Source organism: Drosophila nasuta, chromosome 3 (assembly GCF_023558535.2).
Source record: "Drosophila nasuta strain 15112-1781.00 chromosome 3, ASM2355853v1, whole genome shotgun sequence".
NCBI lineage: Eukaryota > Metazoa > Arthropoda > Insecta > Diptera > Drosophilidae > Drosophila > Drosophila nasuta.
Window position 1 is genome coordinate 49,023,516 of NC_083457.1, and position 18,736 is coordinate 49,042,251.

General features: G+C 44.0%; 3 protein-coding genes across 10 annotated transcripts; 2 read left to right on the forward strand and 1 right to left on the reverse strand.

Annotated features, from left to right (window-relative positions):
• The first annotated feature begins 440 nt into the window (after positions 1 to 440).
• Positions 441 to 7,635, forward strand: LOC132789863 (glycerol kinase). 5 transcript variants are annotated; one of them, XM_060798163.1, is made up of 3 exons: positions 441 to 751; positions 5,255 to 5,881; positions 5,943 to 7,633. In XM_060798163.1, the coding sequence occupies exons 1-3, from the start codon at positions 742 to 744 to the stop codon at positions 7,049 to 7,051; spliced, it is 1,746 nt and encodes a 581-aa protein (XP_060654146.1). In that variant the 5' UTR covers positions 441 to 741; the 3' UTR covers positions 7,052 to 7,633. The 5 variants fall into 5 exon arrangements, with proteins under 5 accessions (XP_060654146.1, XP_060654144.1, XP_060654149.1 ...); XM_060798161.1 differs by lacking the exon at positions 441 to 751 and adding an exon at positions 3,201 to 3,336 and having other exon boundaries at positions 5,943 to 7,635; XM_060798166.1 differs by lacking the exon at positions 441 to 751 and adding an exon at positions 3,305 to 3,447.
• A 1,030-nt stretch (positions 7,636 to 8,665) lies between these two features.
• On the forward strand, positions 8,666 to 15,223 carry LOC132789859 (uncharacterized). Of its 4 annotated transcripts, none has more exons than XM_060798152.1 (5): positions 8,666 to 10,533; positions 11,730 to 11,899; positions 11,961 to 12,023; positions 12,096 to 12,279; positions 12,340 to 15,223. In XM_060798152.1, exons 1-5 carry the CDS (start codon positions 9,654 to 9,656, stop codon positions 14,679 to 14,681), a joined length of 3,639 nt encoding a protein of 1,212 aa, XP_060654135.1. In that variant the 5' UTR covers positions 8,666 to 9,653; the 3' UTR covers positions 14,682 to 15,223. The 4 variants fall into 4 exon arrangements, with proteins under 4 accessions (XP_060654135.1, XP_060654136.1, XP_060654137.1 ...); XM_060798153.1 differs by having other exon boundaries at positions 12,343 to 15,223; XM_060798154.1 differs by lacking the exon at positions 8,666 to 10,533 and adding an exon at positions 11,123 to 11,653 and having other exon boundaries at positions 12,340 to 15,222.
• Positions 15,224 to 15,393: 170 nt separating this feature from the next.
• Positions 15,394 to 18,678, reverse strand: LOC132789866 (probable chitinase 2). The gene is made up of 5 exons (XM_060798171.1): positions 18,533 to 18,678; positions 17,040 to 17,144; positions 16,805 to 16,969; positions 16,235 to 16,740; positions 15,394 to 16,170 (listed from the first exon to the last, which is right to left on the reverse strand). The coding sequence occupies exons 2-5, from the start codon at positions 17,107 to 17,109 to the stop codon at positions 15,490 to 15,492; spliced, it is 1,422 nt and encodes a 473-aa protein (XP_060654154.1). The 5' UTR covers positions 17,110 to 17,144; positions 18,533 to 18,678; the 3' UTR covers positions 15,394 to 15,489.
• Between the last annotated feature and the right edge of the window lie 58 nt (positions 18,679 to 18,736).

Consider the following 18,736-nt stretch of genomic DNA (forward strand, 5'->3'; position numbering starts at 1 on the left):
GGTATTTATAGATTAAAATGAAACGTTTTGAAAAACTTTTACGGCGCTAAAGTAGTTCTCTCAGCAGTTGCACAACTGTTCTCTAACAAGAACGCAAGCGCACTTTTGTTGACTTTCCAGTTCAACTGTGTGGCCAAAAAATACGATTTTTATACACAAAATGTAGCTCTTTTTTAATTTAACAAGATTTTAATTAAAATATTACATTTTGTTGACTAATTTGCCTAACTCTAATTTTTAAATTTTTTTAAAGACACTCAAATGTTAAAACATTTATTACAAGCACATAGTCTTCAGATTGTTTTGAAAATCAGTTAATTTTAAGTGTAACCGGCTTAGCTTATGCTGGGGCTTTTTTTTGGTATATTTGTCGTCGTAAAACTAAACTTTATTCTTATTGGACTTGTGGTCACCCTGCAGTGCAGCAAGAAAAAAGGGGCTCGTCAAGTCTGACTGAAATTTGAATTGAAAAAGCCAAAATATTTACTGAGGAACTGAATTACTCATGGTGCTGAAGGCCAATAAAGACCCTGGTTGCTACCAACGTGTGTGCAGCTTGTTGATGCATCTGCCACAAATATTCGTTATCAGCAGATAAAAGCATACGAAAGTGAAAATCGCGCGTTTGACTAAGTGTGTGTGTTTGCGAACCGGCTCACGTGTTGTTTTGTTGTTGTCTATACCCGGCGCGTTGTAAATAAAAAAAGTTTGGGCGCCGCTATCGCGAGCACAGCTACAAATATGGAAAGATGTAAGATAATATATATGTAGATAAAACAGCGCTAATTACAAAATATGTAGTAAACATGCAATGCAAAGATAAACATTTATTTGGCTACAGTAGCTGATGTGTGCCGTTGTGACGTCATCAGTGCAAACAAACCGACCAATCGGCATGCAGCTTTGAGGGGCTTGTCCATTGCCATTAGTATGTACACACAAACATACATATACGTATAAATACATACGTACTACATATTTGAATGTATGTATTTGTATTTGTGTATTTGGGTCTATTGATTTTTTCGTCAAGTTTCATCACGTGCTACGCGCCTACACTGCCCCACAGCTTAATCTCTCTCCCTCTCTCGCTCGCTCGCTCATTTTCTTATCGCGTCTGCTCTCAGTGAGATCAGTCGACGCCGTCGCCCACTTATTGCCCCCAGCCATCAATACGGTTGTGTTTCAGTTGAGTTCAGTTTGTCGCCAACGTTGTGAGCGGTCAGAGCAACGCGGAAGTAAATTAAGTCTTTTAATGTGCATATTTGTGTGCGTCGTGCGACTATAATTATATTGTAAATTTAATTTACGTAACTCATTGCCCATTGGCTGCTGCGCATTGTAAATATAAGTATGTGAGACTCGTGTGTACTTTACATGTAATTATAATTACTAGCGAGCATGTTCGTGCGCGTTGCGACATGTCTGCCAAGAGTGGCGCCAACTTACAGACTTACACAGACAATGAGTGTATTCACCTTTGACCTAGGCAAACTGATAACTACTTACTTTACTGCGACTTGTTGCCACCCGCACAATTCTAAAGTTTTTCGCTAACATTCTCGTCTTGTTATCAGGTAATCAGCATATGTTCGTGTCACAGCAATAATCACAACAACATCGGGAATTCTAATTGTTGTAGTAATCGATGTCTTGTCATATGATACGATGACAAGCAAACAATTTGTTTACTCAGTGACCTTTGCGCCAACAAAACGAATGCTTACAATGCAATTTACACTCATGAAAGCAAACAGTTTGTTGACCTACCTGTTCAAATACCCGATATATATATATACATATATATGCCCTTAATCCCATCGTTGTTTATCTGTGATTTTGTTGTGCATTCGATTGTTCCATTAAGTAAATGCAATTCTGATGTATTATAGACATGTGTTGACATACATATCGACTAGCATATACCCTGTTAAATGCACAAATTTTATTCATATACCCCACTAGTCTAGTTTGAAAAGTTAGGATATTTTGTTATTGATGTTTATGTGTCGCAATCTGATTGGTTATGCGATTCATTTTTTGTTTTCTTTTTGTATATTTAGCATTTTTAAACCTTTTTGAATTGAATATTAATGAAATCGCAACCGGCACATCAACGTTGCATAAAGCGGACTTAATTCCGTAAATTTCCATTCGACGCTACCGTAGCCACCAGCTATAAGATATTTCTGATACCAAATGGAATACCAATTTATTTATAGCTGCATGAAAAGCTGAATGAACGCACACGCACTTTTCACACACTCACTTCTCTGAAATAGAATTTTGTCTTTGAAGAAATGATGAAATTTCGTTTAATTATGTGCTCATTATATGCAAATCTTCATTGTTTATCAACAATTTAGCATATAAATGCCATTGCAATTTATTTATACATATTTTGGCAACAATTTTCATTGAAAAACTGGCACACTGCGTGCTATAATTATGACAACAAGTAGTGCTAAACATTATAATAAATTTTGTAATTTATTACAACTAAGAAAAGTGCACAAAATTGCTGTAGTAATAAATTATACGAATTTAATTACTGTTTGACAAAAAATTTCCATGGAAATTTTGACACACTATAATTGTGTTGGCGCTGAAAAGATAGAGAGAAAGAGACAGAGAGATAGAGAGAGATTTCTAATAATAACTTTACGAATTTATGACAAAATATCCGAATAAAACGCTACGATTGCAGTTGCAATAAACTGTCTAATTTATTTACTTAACTCGAAAGTAGTGCTTAATATTGTTGCTGACATTGAAAAGAGTTTGACGCGAGAGCAATGAGAGCAATAAAATATATGATGATAGCTTATCGCGACTGCTGTTCGAGTGCTGCTCGATTTATGGCAGGCACTGTGTGCGTATGCAAAATGTGTGCTTGAAATGTCAAGGTCAGACAAACCAAACCAAATTAACCCAGCCACCCACTTGGCGAGACAGTTTGCTGCCCCCAATCAGACTATATTCATTCCTATTCCCAATACCTAACCCAACCTGCTTCTGGCTTGTCTTATCAGCTATTTTCCCCACATTTAATCGAGAGACATTTCTTTTGTACTTCGCCTTCGTGTCGATAATCGCTTGGTTGTGTTTGTTTTCAATGCAGTCCGAAAGCTGTCTAAACATATATACAAATAAGTATCTTTATCTGTGTATCGGTAGCTGTTGCTGTTGCTGTAAATGTATCGGTGAGCGAGCGCATGACACGCCTTCGTTTTGATAGCCAACACTTCAGTTATTTCAGCTACCTTTGCGAGACGTTCAGATACTTTTTGGCGCTTGACTTGAACGGATGTCGCGAGGGGTTTACCCAACAATATAGTAAATACGAACGCAACGTGTCTCGATCGATCGCGCACTCTCTCTTGCTCTCTCTCTCTCTCGTTCCAAGTGTATAGCTGTTATCATTCTTATCAAACACAACAACAGCATGTATGTGAACTTAAAAGTTAATTCATAAAATGCCGCTGTGGCCATCATAAATTCAAAATAAATTTATAAGTTTGTAAACACATATATATTTTATGCTCGATCGCATATCGTTAATTGCGGCTGATCTCTTACAGCCGCCTTATCAAAATGTTGTGTGCTTATCAATTAGACGTGCTAACTACCTGATTAATCGCGGCTATTAACGGAAAATTACAAAATACACACATTAAAGCTCGGACTTATTGCTTGACTTTCAAATAGACTTTGACGCGGACATGAACTGAATTCGAACTAAGACGTGAACTCAAACACAGACTCAGATACTCAGAATCCAACTCAGAATCCGACTCAGACCCGTATTTGTGCTGTACTCATTATTCGTATTCGCACTCGAGAGTCGCGCTGACGCATTTCCAGCTACAGCAAAAATCATTAAATTTTATTATGTTCATTGTGTTATTTTTTTTTGTGCTATTAGTTTATTGGATGGGCATACGCCACTGTAAATAATTGACAACACTCCATCATATGCTTCTAATCTACATAAATACTCGCAAAAAAAAACGTATATTTGTTGTTTTAAAAATAACGCGATAACAAATATTTGGCAAAGCGTTCGAATGAGTGATTGTGTTTGTGTGCTTGTGTATTCGTGTCTGTGTGTGTGTGGGAAGTGTGTCTGTGTGTGTGAGGAGGGCTCGACCGTAAAACGAGCAAAGCTTCGGGGCTTGCCTGCCCCCTCGAACAGTACAAAAGTCCAAAACAAACAAGTGTATGATGACAGTGTTGCACTAGCAAATACCCTAAGTTCAGTGTAAACAAACTGCTTACATTCCAGCGTACTGATGCTGCAAGCAGTGCTTAACATGTCAAGCAGTTCGTTTTCATCTACTAGCTGTGAACTGCTTGTTTGATCTTAGTTGCTAAATTTTAAAATGTTTTGGTAACTGTTTTTATTGTTAAACCAAAATTCAGAAATATTACACTGTCTTCTTACTATTTTTTGGAATTCATACAGTCAGATTTGTATGCAAGCTAAAAGGTAGTTGTTTGGTTAATTTGCAATAACTTACTGATGCAAAATATTAAGTATGGTTGCCGTTATTATAGATTTTTGAAATCCTTTGAAAGTTTTTTCGACACTACATTAAAAAAAATAAAAAGTAAAGTTCATTAAGTATGTTTTCCTAATATCGTCTTTTGTATGCTTATATTGTACGAAGCTTGACACAAATTATAAATTTAAAAATTGAACATTTCTCAAAGATTCTTTATTTTTATTATTGATCAAATATAAAACATAGTATTTAGTATAGATATTTAGATATTTTGAATAATTTGTCATTTTATAAATTTCTTATTTTAATCAATACTTAGTTTTAAAACTGTTTTCCACTGCGATTGCAACAAGTCGAAACAACCTAATTGTGGCAAAGTGTGCAGAGTGTTTAAGAACAAATGCAAACAGCTGCGAAATGTGTACTGCAAATTAATTAGCGAAAAAAGTTTTTAAGTTAAGATCGTATCGCATTTGGTGTGCATAGGGGGAGAGAACAGACTTTTCTGTATTTCATTGTATTTTTTGCAGGTAAACTAATTTGGACTTTTATACCGATAACAATTTAACGATACGTCGCGTTTTCTTATCGCAGTGGCGTCGTCTCTGATAAGGACACAACACTGCTATTTTCGATTTCCGCAATAAAAACTATTTTTATGTAATCGCCGCGTTAATTGCTCTCAATGTGAATCTTAACCCATGGCTAATATGCATTTATATTCAATCTTTTTTAATCCTTCTTTGCAGTCAGCATGTCTGGCATCAATTTACCATCGTCCAGTGCCGAAGTTCCGTTCAGGACCAGTGAGCAGCGCAAGATGTCCTTCAGCGAGAATCCTTGCGGTCTCGTTGGCGTCATCGATGAGGGAACGAAGACCATCACGTTCTCTGTGTACACAACACCCGACTTCAAGGAGATTGCGTCGCACAGCGTCGAGCTGAGCATTATTACGCCACAGGATGGTTGGTACGAACAGGATCCCATGGAGATGATGAATTCGATCAATCACTGCGCCAAGGAGTCGCTCAAAGAGATCGAGAAGAAGGGCTACTCGGTGAGCGATATCGCAAGCGTGGGGATTACGAATCAGCGTGAGACGACAATTGTTTGGGATGCGGTCACAGGCAAGCCGCTGTACAATGCCATCGTCTGGAAGGATATTCGCACATCGACCACCGTCGAGAAGATACTCGCCAAGGTGGGAGACCCGAATCACTTCAAGGAGACCACAGGTCTGCCGATCTCCACGTATTTCTCGGCGCTGAAGATCAAATGGTTGAACGACAATGTTCCCGCAGTGAAGCAGGCGATCAAAAAGAATCGCTGTAAAGCGGGAACTGTGGACAGCTGGATCATCTGGAATCTGACGAATGGTGAGTAAACTTCACTTTAATGATTCAGATACCATTTAACTAATTGTTGTTACTTTAACAGGTGGTCTGCACATCACTGATGTGACGAATGCTTCGCGTACGCTACTCATGAATCTGTGCACTCAGAATTGGGATCCCGTGCTGTTGCGCACCTTTGGCATCGAGCAAGAGATGCTGCCACGTATACACAGCTGCTCGGAGATCTTTGGCAAGGTGACGAACGATCGAAGCGCCTTGCAGGGCATCGTTATCAGTGGCATTCTGGGCAACCAGCAGGCCTCGCTGCTGGGTCAGATGTGTGTCAAGCCCGGCCAGACGAAGAACACATATCGTTCCGGGTGTTTTCTGCTCTGCAACACGGGTTATCAGCCGGTCTTCTCGCGTCACGGCATGCTTACCACTGTGGCCTACAAATTGGGCCCCAAATCTCCCACCGTTTTCGCGCTAGAAGGTTCGGTTTCGGTGGCTGGACATGCGCTCTCCTGGCTGCAAAACAAGGTGCGACTGCTGCCCGACTCGAAGGAGGCGGAGAAGTATGCGGACATGGTGCCAACGTCGGGTGATGTGTACTTTGTGCCAGCGTTCACGGGATTGTATGCACCCTACTGGAGTCAGAATGCACGTGGTATCATCATTGGACTGACGCAGTTCACGCGCAAGAATCACATTGTGCGTGCGGCGCTGGAGAGCATCTGCTTCCAGACACGCGACATTCTGGAGTGCATGCACCAGGAGTGCGGCTATGAGATCAATAAGATCCATGCCGATGGCAAGCTGACCACAAACAATCTGTTGATGCAACTGCAAGCGGATACCGCTGGTCTGCCCATCTTTCGCTCTCAGCTGACCGACTCGACGGCCTTTGGTGCTGCCATGTGTGCCGCCCATGCCGAGGGCATTAATCTCTGCCGCTTTGAGCCCGAGCGACGATACTACGAGAATGTGCATTACGACACATTTTTGCCCACAACAACGGTGGCGGAACGCGAGGAGCGCTATGGCAAATGGAAACGGGCCGTGGAGCGTTGTTTGGGCTGGGTAATCAAACAGAAGAAGACCAAGACAAATACGGCTGCCTATCATCGAATGTTGTCATCGCTGCCCGCCAGCATTTTCATCATGAGCAGCTTTGCCATGCTGGTGCACTCAGTGGCCTCAGTCAAGCCATAGACAAGCTGCAAGCTGTTGGCTTTAAGCTCAAGCTGCCTTCTACTACTGTGTCCACCTGGAGGTGTTCCTTCTTAAGACAGGATTCCATGACGCGTGCATCGATGCTTTCGGTTGTGATATTGATTACTTTCAAGTGATTCCCCCCCTTAAAAACAAAATTGTAGATACTTAGTTGAAAGATGTTAAATAAGACAGGAGCACAAGCCTCTCTATATATTCCCTTGCCATCTATATACATATATATATATCGGTTTACGTACTTTAAAATACATTTATTGAGGCGTGTACTTATCTAATCGTCTGTGTTTCTTCTGTGTTGCATATTTGATTCAATTCACAATTGTACATAAACACAATATGCATTAAGTAGCTGTAAAGTAAAAAAAAAAATAACAAATTAATATATCTGTATATATATATTTGTGTGTTTATTGACAAACGCAAATTCTTGACTTAACTATGTATTACTTAAGTAATCGGGTGCTTCACAAAATCAAATAAAAGCATAGTACAGTGAAGTCACGCTGTTATCAACATATTCCTCGAAACGAAAATCCAATCAATAAATTATTTATTGAAATGTTCAAGAAAAGCTCGTCTCGTGTGTTCACTGTGGCATAATACTACACATAACATAACATAATACCCTACTACTATCATTATCAACAACGGAAATGTCAAAATAACTGCAATAATCTGCTGATTAATCGACTCATGGAGTCCAAAGGGGTGTGCGCGTCATACTGTGTGTGTGTGCGTAATGGGAGTAGTACCAGGTGATATCTCTAAGCAGATAACTAACTCATTCGAGGTGCGTCTGTGGTAAGCACCATATCGAGATATGTAGTAGAATGGCTTAACTACCGATAGACATTGCCTAATCCTAAAACGAAGTGGGCAAAGCTCCATAAAGCGCTTCATTCGACCTCCTCTGTAAGCTCTTTATGGTATTTAATTAGTATTTACAACTATAATAAATTTAGTAAACTAAACTTTTCCCGTTTATAAAGTTTGAAAGATTTGCTCGGGTTTTTACACAATTTTTTAGCATGAAAGAATTTATAGTTCAAAATTTAAATATACAATAAATCCACAAAAAAAATTAACTGCCTCAAATGGATCGTTTTCCCTATCTTTAGTGAAGACTTTGCAAACAGATAAAATATTTATTCCTACTCTACCCTTTATCCCATAATTTAGACATCCTATAGTATATAGTTACATTAATTTATGTGCTATTTAGATGATGATAGTATGATGATAGATTATACATAGTCAGTTTTCAACTTTTGCGATTTTAAAACCCAGCGTTAGAGAGATTTATCTTATTATATTTTTCCCATAAGCCAAAATTGCATACGAGTATCTTCTTTTATGGCTATATGTGAAGCAACATTGTTTTTAATCAACGTTTGTTTATTCTAACTATCCACTTGCAAAATATTCGATTCTCTTTGATCTCGATCTCATTCAGCTGTTCCTCTTAGGCACTTGCGCCTGTAGCCTGGTGCCTGTTGCCGGTGCTCATTTAAATTGGTTCTACAGATTGCCTTACAAGCTACACACACGCACGTAAGGCATTCTCACACATTGCGTTCATATGCATAAGGAGGGGTACGAACTCACACGCACATTAACAATAACAGCAACTAGTTGCTTAGGCTTCACTCAGGTAGCACGCAGGTAACAAGAGCCATTGCGATACTCTCGTACCCACAAAAACAACAACAAAAACACACAAAGAAATTGATTTTCACTGTGCTCTGCGTCGCGTCTACACCTTCAGAATTTTTACTGAATCAGTGCAGCTATACCAACAACAACAACACGAACAGCAGAGAGGAGTTACAGCAACAGAAACAACAACAACAGCAAACATAGCAAATGCGGTCAAGAACCGGAATTCATTTGAAGTTTCTGGCGCGCACCTTTTGCCGCCGCGCTCTTCAGCTATGGAGTGCTTTGTGTATGTGTGTGTGTGTGTGGGAGTGTGGAGTTGCAATTGAGAGAGCAGACACTCTCTCATGCTACCAGGCGAAACAATCCTCGCAATGCGCCAAAGAGCGTAAACTCTTTGTGTGAGTGTGAGTTTGGAGCATGCTCTCTCTGTGTCTTATACGTGTATTTGTGCAGCTCATAACGATCCTCGCAACATTTCAAAGAGATGCCAAAGCCTCAGTCGCCGCTCAACTTCAGTTGCGTTCACTTCGTTTTGCGTTTTCCGCGTTTCGCTTTGATTTTTGTGTCGATACGTTCTTTTCGATTTTGTTGTTGTTATTGTGTCTTTTTTGCCTTTTGTTTATGTTAATTTCGTTTTGTTGTTTGGCAATTTATTTTCGTGTGGTTTGCTTGCGACAGGCAAATAATATTATTGCCGCATGGGCAATAAATTTGATCGAATTTAACGTGAAATTGGAAGCGTGAGAAGGCAAAGTTCCTTCTCCGTCTCGCGCAACATGTTTGTGTGCCAGTGTCTGTGTGTGTGTGTGTCAGTGAGCGCCAGTGTGTGTGTGAGGCATTAATAAGCATTTGAAGTTGAAAGGGTCAAACCGGTTTAGTCAGCGCCAGTTGCCCCGCTGCCACTGCCACTGCCCAGTTAGTCATGGAGGCGAATGCAACAGCAACAACACCAACAACAGCAGCAGCAGCACCAACAACAGCGACATCCTTGCAACGTGTCGCCTCACAGGCGAGTCTCGTGCAGGCGGCACCAACGCATCACTATCATTATATACAATATCCGGCGCATTATCTGCAACAGCAACAGCAGCAACAACAACAAACAAATGGCAACTCTCCGGTTGCGCCACAGCAATGCCAATGTCCCTGCTCATGTGGTCGTGCTACAGCGTTGCAACAACAGCTGCCACAACAGCAGCAGCAACAACAGCAAAATGCCTCCATGGCTGTGGCGGTGCTTGTGCATCAACAGACTTCAACGCCAGCACCGCAATCAACGTTGAAGACGCAGTCGGCGCAATCGCTGCTCAATCATTCTTATCAAGCGTTGCACGACGAGGAGCAACAGCAACAACAGTCTCCTACCAGGGAGCGCCTCAATCTCCCCCTGGACTCGTCGGTGGCCAGCTGTGACTGTGATCTCGAGTGCACTTGCCCTAATGACAATGCCGCCTCCTCTTCGCTTGCCCAGCAGCAGCTGAAGCGTTCTCTGCTCGCGGATGCGATGCTCGGTGCCGATGAGATAACGGTCAGTGAATCGGACAACAACAGCACCATGATCAAAAAGAAGAAACAACGCTCGAATGGTGGCCATGGAGCGGGTCAGTTACCATCAAAGTCACAGCCACCCACGGATAGCTGCAATGACATCTACCATGATACGGAATTGGAAGTTGTTGCCGCTGTTGCGGCTGCTGCGGCCGTCGGTGGAGGTTCCAAATCACAGGGTCTGGACGACAATCGTCCGCCCTTGCCGCCACGCCCACCGCCCAGGCCACGCAGCGCTGTCAATGGTTCCATAGGTAAGAATTGAGTCAACTCTTTGATCTATTTATAATTAGGGAATTCCCGGAAATTGTATTATTAAATTTAAGAAGATAGGTGGTAGATAGATATCAAAGTGTTCTTAGCCCCATCCTAAGTCCCTTAAAATATAAACTTTATATTCAATTTTTGCCATTTGAGTTCATAGATCTGAAATGTCACAAAATTCCTCGACTTCATGATACTCAATTATATAACTCTTTTTCACATACCTCTTGGCTATTACCATAAACATAAATATTTCTTCTATATTTTAATATACATTCTTAAGTTTTGTAGAAAGGTATTTCTTAAATAGTCATCGGTAAATTCCGTATTTCCTTCTTGAGTGAACCTTGAGTTTAATGCTGAAATCACAGTTCCCAGCGATAATCACAGTATTTGTTTATGAATCATTCAATAAACAGCATCCGCATTGGCACAAAGCTCTCTCTCTCGCTTTCGGAATTTCAGCGCCTGCGCGCTCTTTGCTCTCGGATTTCCTCGTTGTTGTCTTTCGCTGTGTCCTGCACAGTTCCTCTCGGGATGTTTTCGTGATTGCAGGCACACTTCCTCCGAGGGTGGTTTGGGAAAACTGTGTTAATGTCAGTCGGGATTGAGTTGAGTTGACACCGTTCCGTTTTGTTCCGTTGCGTTGCGTGACTGCAACGCACTCCCCCAAAGCACAGCTTCCGTGTCTTCCCCAACTCCCAAGCACCACCAAGCATCATCATCATCGTCATCTCCCAAGCTCCCAGTCCAAGTTTCAGTTCGCGCAGCTGCCAGTCTCGAGGCATCTCAGCCAAACTTGTGTATAGATATTTTTCCGTCAAGTGAAAAGCACTCAACAAAAAAAAACGTACCAGCAAAAAAAAAAAATCGTTTGTTTTGCATGGAAAATTCGACGCGAAAACGCCACGTTTAAACGTTTCAATGTTGTTGTAATCCTTGTGTGTCGTCCACTTCCGCATTGCTGCTAGTAATCCCCAAGCGCGACCATCAAAATGCATGGCTATCCGGTGATGCAGTTCGTGCAGTACAGCATGCCGCCGCCCTGCTCCTGGGTGCCAGCTCCACCGCCCACAAACACAGCGGAGGCACATCATCGCGGTTCCCTGGGTTAGAGCAGCTCCTAACTTGCCTTACTCACCTTTTGTAAGCTCCCATGTTGATTAAACGCTCTTCTTTATTGCAGCACATCGTCATGGCGCTGGCATCAAGAAGTATGTGGTATGGTGCCTCATCTGTGGCGGCTTCAGTTGCCTGCTGGGCGTCCTCTTCCTGGGCGTCTATTTCCTGCTGCATTCCTACACCATCACCGTGGGCAACTTTGAGACAGTGCCCACCTTTGTGCCCGCCACGCTGGTAAGTAAATGCGAATCCTCATCTAGTTAACCCTTTGCTTAATTGCTATCTCTCCTCCCAGCTCATCCTCACAGGCGTCTGTATTATGAGTCTCGCCCGTCGTCGCAATCGCTACAGTTATCTGGTGAGTGCTGCATTCTCAAAAGCACCTCATTCCTTATCCTTCCGTATTCCTAACCATATTTCCTTTTCGCAGATCAAACTATCCGGCGCCTGTGGCCTTGTCTCGGCCTTGACCTGCGCCCTGGTCACTGTGACGACCACTGTGCTTCATATGAGTCGCTTGCAAGCGCTGAGGGAATGCGAATACACGCAGAAGACACGCACCTGCACCTGCTACTCGGATCTCATTGAATCCCAGGTGGATCGAGTGGACAAAGGTGAGTCTCACTCAGCTTACTAAAATAGCTTGTCCCGTAATTAATTAAAACTGCTTTCAGAAGGCGTGCGCTTGGTCTTTGATTCGCTCTCCGACTGCGGCGTCGTCCATGGTTCCCTCTATTCCTGTCTGCGCGCCATCTTTGGCCTCTCCGTCGCGGGCGTGCTCATCGCCGTCTTTAGCTGCATGCTCGTGTATCAGCTGCTCAGCCACGAGCGCAAGAAAATGTACTGGGAGCAACTGGAGCTGCGTTGTCGCTCGCTTTACGCCAGCCAAGCGCCGCCTCCTCATAGTCTGGGCGCCCTAACTGCGCCGGGTCGCATGCTGAACTGTCGCTGTTGTGAGCAGTGCCACGCCCATCGTCAGCTAACGCTGCCACTGCAGGCCACCGCCTATCCCTGGGATGAGGCAAGTGCAGCAGCAGCAGCAGCTGTGGCCGCCGGTGGCGCAGGCGCCGAGCAACGTTTCTGGGCCACTCAGCCCCCTGGTAACTTTTATTCCCCCAATCCGGGTGGCAACGAGGAGCTCGTCAATGGCTGTCGTGGTGGGGGAAATGAGCGTGCCTCACGCAACAACAGCAGCGGCTGGAGCTGGCCACGCATGCCCTGGCAACGCAATACGCCGGATGCAACACGTCGCTTTCGTCAGGCGGCCGCCAGTCCCGATTCCCAGTACGGGTTTAGTTCGGCCACAGCGGTGGCGGTGGCCGATGGCAATCAGATGCTCATCGAGGAGCCGACTGTGAATGGCAGTGGTGGCGCCTACAACGCCTTGCCGCCGCCCAATGCCTTGCCCTACGGTGTTTGGGGTCCGCCGCCGCCCTACAGCGATCCCAACAGTCCGGCGCGACGTGGCTACTATCAGTATCTGCAGGCGAGCGCCTATTTGGCGGGCGGCAATGCGGCGGTCACGACCCTAATGCCCCAGCAGCTGCAGCAGGAGCAGCTGCAACAGTTGCAACAGCACCAACAACAGCAACATCAACAGCAGCAGCAACAACAGTTGTTGCCACAGCAGCTTGGGCAGCAGGCACGCGGAGCGGGTCATGCGGCGACACTGGAGCGCATGGATGGCTTGAATGCTGGCATCACAAATGGCGGAGGCACTGCGTCCACGGTGAGCACACGCAGTGTCGGTGTCACTGCCGCCGCCTACAAGTCCAAGGCGGTGGGCAATGGTGAGTACGAGAATACGCATTCGGACAGCGATGGCTGCAACGGCTGGGAGCGGGATCGTTGCTCCAATACACTGCCCACGCGCAAGCTTAAGAAGCGCATCATTGAGGCCGGCGCCAAGAGCATTGGACCACAGAACAATGCGAACGCACAGCGTCCCAATGTGCAGCAGCTGTTTGCCTGCGAAATGGTCAGCAAGCAGCAGGAGTTGGAGTTGCAACCAGCGGAGCAGCAGCAGCTGGAAGGACAGCAGACTGTGAACGGTGTTGAGAACAGCGGCTATCAGGATTCGAATGGTGCGATTGCAAAGGGTCAGGCTGCAGTGATTGGCACTGTGACCTCCGCGACAACAGTTGCTGCTGTGCAGCTGGAGGCTGCCGAATCGGAGGTTTACTTTGCGGACGTGAGCAGCTGCTGCAACATGTCCGTCAAGAACGACAATTACTACGACAATGCAACGCAGCAACAGCAGCAGCGTCATCCACATCCTCACCAGCATCAGCATCAACATCAGCACAGCAATTGCAGTCACAGCAGCAGCAATCTGAGCAACAGCAACAACAACAATGAGGATTATCTGGCGCAACGCTTTGGTAGGCGGGAACACTCCATCAGGAGTCGACTCCCCATACCGCAGACGTCACGTCGGGAGAACGATGATGACGACTACGAGAGCTCCAATCTGAATATGCCGACGTTGAAGAGCGCCGCGTTGGAGCAGCAGCAACAGCAGTTGCAGAAGGACATCTCACGCCAGAGCATGTGTTCCGTCGAATCGGAGGCCAAGACTGAGTTCACCGATCTGTCGCCATCGACGCCTTGCACGCTGCTACCGCCGCCACCCGCCAGCTTTGCCAGCGATACGCCGTCCACAACGCCGGCTGCCAATTTTGTGGCATCGTTTCCCTACTCCTCGGAATCTCAATGCCTGGAGGCGCATCGTCGCTCCACTAAGAACATACATGAACTGTTGCTGGCGGGCAACAGTGGCGGAAGTGGCAACGATGCGACGCACTATGAGATCATCAACGATCGTGATCGTTATCAGCTGCAGCGCAGCGTGGGCGGCGGCAGCAGCAGCAGCAGTAGTAACAACAATAAGCACAAGTCCAAATCGAAGTCGCGTTCACGGGAGCAACTTGATATTTATGGAGCCGGCACGGAGCGCGCCGATTGGTCCGATAGCAGTGGCTGTGCAGCTCTGCGTGGCAGCAGCAAGCGATTGTGAGACGACGCTTTCGAAGTCGAAATCGATATCGAACTCTTTGTCTAGGTTTCATTTGCATGTAAATGCGAGAGCGAGAGTTAAACCTTCATACACATTCACACACACACACACACATACATACACTCCTGCGTACAGCAAACTTGTTGGGCGCACTGTCTTCCTTATGATTTTGTGAACAAGATCGTCGCATTTGTAATGTTTGCCATCCAATACAGAAATCTAGTTAGTTTCGCGCTCTATCTGTCTCCCAATTTCTATAATGTATTAACTTAATCAACCCTATTTTGCTTTAAATATTTTATGTAGCTGTACGTGTAGCGTACGTAAATCATATTGTAGCATTGAATTTTGAATGTTGAAACTGTAGCAACGAGATAATCTATGAATATTGAATAGTATATACAAATTATGTTACATTTACATATAGTTGCATTTATATATATTCATAAACAGACACACGCGTATAAAAATATATATTATATATATAGTTAGTTAAATGTTAGATTGCAAGTTAAATTTATTAAACAAATACACATGTATGTTTATGCAAAATCATTTTAACAACAAACAACATGTCAAGTGTTTTTGAATTTTTAAATTGGCGTTTTTAGTAAACCAGGGCTACCGCAACAGCTGCTTGAGCTGTGCTGCGATCAGCTGAGTGAAAGTTATCGATACAACTGACGTTTATCGAAACACCAACTGTTATGGATTTAAAATTAAATTTGGACTTTTATTACGCACGACTTGAAATGACTGCTTCTGTGGGCAGCTGGAACAAAACAAAGATTAAAAAACTATGGTACACTTAATGTGCCAAACTTTGCAACAGCACATAGACAAAAGTGCAAGTTAAACTAAAACTAACAACAGCTGGTGCAGCATTTTTGCGATCCGCAATGCTGCCATGAGGAATTTCATTCTCAGAATCATCCGGAACAACAATTTCATCTGCAGCAATTTCCTCTAGCGCCAGCGTAGTTGCTTCATTGATGGTCCGAAGCAGCGGGTAGTTGTTATTCAATCGCCTTGGCGCCATTTTGACTAGTCGGAAATCGGCAAATGTATCCTCATCGAGCTCACACTCTCCCAGAAAGTCGTCGGTATCCACGGACCAAACCATAACGCCGGCCAAACGCTTGCGCATGGCAAACTTCACTTTGTTGGCAATCGATCGTGAGCTATCGAACGTCACCACCTTCACCTCCTGGGTGAAAACACTACGTTCGGAGCGTGCCAGCATTTGACTCGTCTGTCCGTCCCATTGCTTAGTCCAGCCAGAGGTCTTATTGCTCAGCGAAATGCAGATCTCGTTGTAGCCCAAGAAGCCATCCTCACGTGTGTAGGGTCCTTGGAAGCCAGCACCATCGCTGGCATCATCCAGCACTCCCTGCAAAGCAGTCTTAAAGGATCGTCCATAAAATGGCAAACCCAGCACCAGTTTGGAAGGTGGAGCACCTTGTTTCAGCAGATAATCTATGGTGAATTGCTGCAACAAATGATCAATAATTAGTATGCGCTAAATGATTCACAAAAAGTCAACTCATGCTTACCACACTCAAAGGATCCACAGCAGGAGCCATTAGTGGTGCATTGTAACCCACTTTGTGATCCCAACTGCCGTGATAATCGTAGCACATGATGTGCAAAAAGTCCAGATAACGGGAAATCTGTCGCACATCGTAAGCCTGATCGATAACATTTTTCGCCGCACCAATTGCCGATGTCAACAGCAATCCATAGTTATCGAACTCCTCACGCAATTCCTTGGTCAGGGCAACGAAGTTCTCACGATCCCGCGGACTGCCGCCACGTTGTGTGGGATACTCCCAGTCGAGGTCCAAGCCATCGAAATTGTATTTGCGCACAAAGCTCGTCACCTGCTTGACGAACTGGCCACGCTGCAATGGGTTTGCCACAAGCGTGGAATAGTTCTTGGAACCCTCGTTCCAGCCGCCAATGGCCAGGCTGACCTTCAGATGCGGATGCGTATTTTTAAGCGCCGTCAAGCGCTCATAGCCACCCTTGCCGTATTCCTCTTTTAGGTCCTGCCACGGATCTGCAAACACACATAAATTTGCATATTAATTACGACCATATGTTTGTTATACGATGCCACTTACCCAACGACTTGATGGCCGAGTGAACGATGTCGAGTCCGGCAAAGGCGTAGATGGCATGTGTGCAGAGGCTGGGGTCAAAGTGTTCAATGGAATAGTCACCGGGCTTAGGGCGATACACAGCCCATGTGGAGATGTAGCAAACAACCACTTTGTCGTGTGCAGGTCCTGCAAATAGCGAAGATATTTGGTGTTTAATGCAACCCTCTTTTTGGTAACCACAATACTACTCGCTTACCTGTTCTGGCCGCAACTGAAGCCAACAAAAATATGCCCAGGAGCAGCGACAGCTGGAGCGGCAGCGTCATCGGAACTGACGTCGTGTGGCGCGAGGAGGAGCACGCTGAAATGAAGGGGAATGCGGAAGCAATGCTTTAAGTGAACTGCGTTCTTTGCCACAATGCAGCTAAGTGCACAAGATACAATGTATCTGCAAACTACAAGATACATTCAATTAAGCTCAATTGAGGCTTTAACTGAGCCGCGTCAGAGTGCAAAGCGGCGGCTGAAAAGTGAAAGGCTTACAGAGAATCTAAGCAATTGGATGGATTCTTAGATGAATCATGCAGATATATATAATATAAGAACTAGCAGATCAAGTGCGCCTAAAACATGTTCACAAATATTATTTTTATAGAAATGATCGAATTCTAAGAGTTCGCTGTGAACCAGTTGCAGCCTTCTAGCTCTTACCCTTCTTGATAATTCAATCAGTTAGTCATTCTGTCATTACAACAAGAATCTTACATGTCTGCATTTCGTCATCAGTTCGTAATGAAAGAAGACTCTTTGTTACTCTTTTGCTTAACCGGTCTCTCGGTATGGGCATACCCAACTAACCAATACCCTCACCTCATTGAAATGCATAGCATGTGGGTTGTGAAACCTGATTCTCAACTTTCGCTCGATCGCTCGCTAGGTTCCCAAGTCAATTCTTATGGTAAGTCAGCACTAACCAAGTGCATATAATCGTATTGAATTCAAGTTGACCAATATTATGAATACTGGCATCGAACAAGTATGATTCATACGCCTTTTTAAGTTGCGACTAAGTTCTGAATTTACAACCTGTTCACGTCTTTGTTGCCTTACATTATCATCGTCACGGTCCATTGAACGAACAACAATAACAAATATTTGCTGATAAGCAAACAACATAAATTGGCACTTAGGAAAAATTGGAAAAACTACAAAAGAAAACATAGTTGCGAAAAGAATTGTGCGCAAAATTTCACTTTCCGGTTTTAATAGTTTTATTTGCCGTGTTTTTATTATTATTATTATTATTATTATTATTATTATTATTATTATTATTATAGTTTTTGCTTCTTTGTTTGAGTTTTGGTCGTTGCGTTTCATGATTGTTAATTTTTCGTATTTCTTATGAGGAAACCGGAATTGGCTTCACATCACGAGGCACAGACAAAAGGTAACTGCAAAACATGCGAAACCACGATTGAAAGATGCGACGAAAACGAAACCGAAAACGAGAGGAAAAAGTCAAACTAAAAAAAAAAACCAGAACAACAGCTGAAGATTTACAGATCTCCCTCCACCACCCGTTCCACCCAATAGGCCAACTTAACGTCTTTGGGCCACGCCTGCGCAACGTATCATTTGTGAGTGGAATTGGAAAGCCAATTAACACTGATATAACTTCACCCGACTACGCACTTGCCACTCTTGAGCTTAAACCTCATTAGTATAATGCTTGAAATTGTTTGCACGTACAAGTTAGTATTGTTTGTTGGCCTCAAGACGACGTGTTTTTTATTTGTTGTTTTCCTGTACGCTGTACGACAGCGACTTGAAATTAACGTTGTCGACGCGCACGTTGCCACCAATAACTAAAACTTCGTGGAGCTGCTAAGACGGACAAGCTGCGAATTGGAACATGCAGTAAACCAAGCCGAGCCCGAACTCTACCCGAAGTCA

Bases quoted from the DNA above. Each gene is read 5' to 3' on its own strand.
- LOC132789866 (XM_060798171.1), bottom strand. From the start codon at position 17,109: ATGACGCTGCCGCTCCAGCTGTCGCTGCTCCTGGGCATATTTTTGTTG. The intron at 16,970-17,039 runs GTAAGCGAGTAG...CGCTATTTGCAG, and splicing joins TTCAGTTGCGGCCAGAACAG to GACCTGCACACGACAAAGTG. The intron at 16,171-16,234 runs GTAAGCATGAGT...CATTTGTTGCAG, and splicing joins CTGTGGATCCTTTGAGTGTG to CAATTCACCATAGATTATCT.
- LOC132789859 (XM_060798152.1), top strand. From the start codon at position 9,654: ATGGAGGCGAATGCAACAGCAACAACACCAACAACAGCAGCAGCAGCA. The intron at 11,900-11,960 runs GTAAGTAAATGC...CTCTCCTCCCAG, and splicing joins CCTTTGTGCCCGCCACGCTG to CTCATCCTCACAGGCGTCTG. The intron at 12,280-12,339 runs GTGAGTCTCACT...AACTGCTTTCAG, and splicing joins GGTGGATCGAGTGGACAAAG to AAGGCGTGCGCTTGGTCTTT.
- LOC132789863 (XM_060798161.1), top strand. From the start codon at position 3,216: ATGACACGCCTTCGTTTTGATAGCCAACACTTCAGTTATTTCAGCTAC. The intron at 3,337-5,254 runs GTAAATACGAAC...CCTTCTTTGCAG, and splicing joins GGGGTTTACCCAACAATATA to TCAGCATGTCTGGCATCAAT. The intron at 5,882-5,942 runs GTGAGTAAACTT...TTACTTTAACAG, and splicing joins CATCTGGAATCTGACGAATG to GTGGTCTGCACATCACTGAT.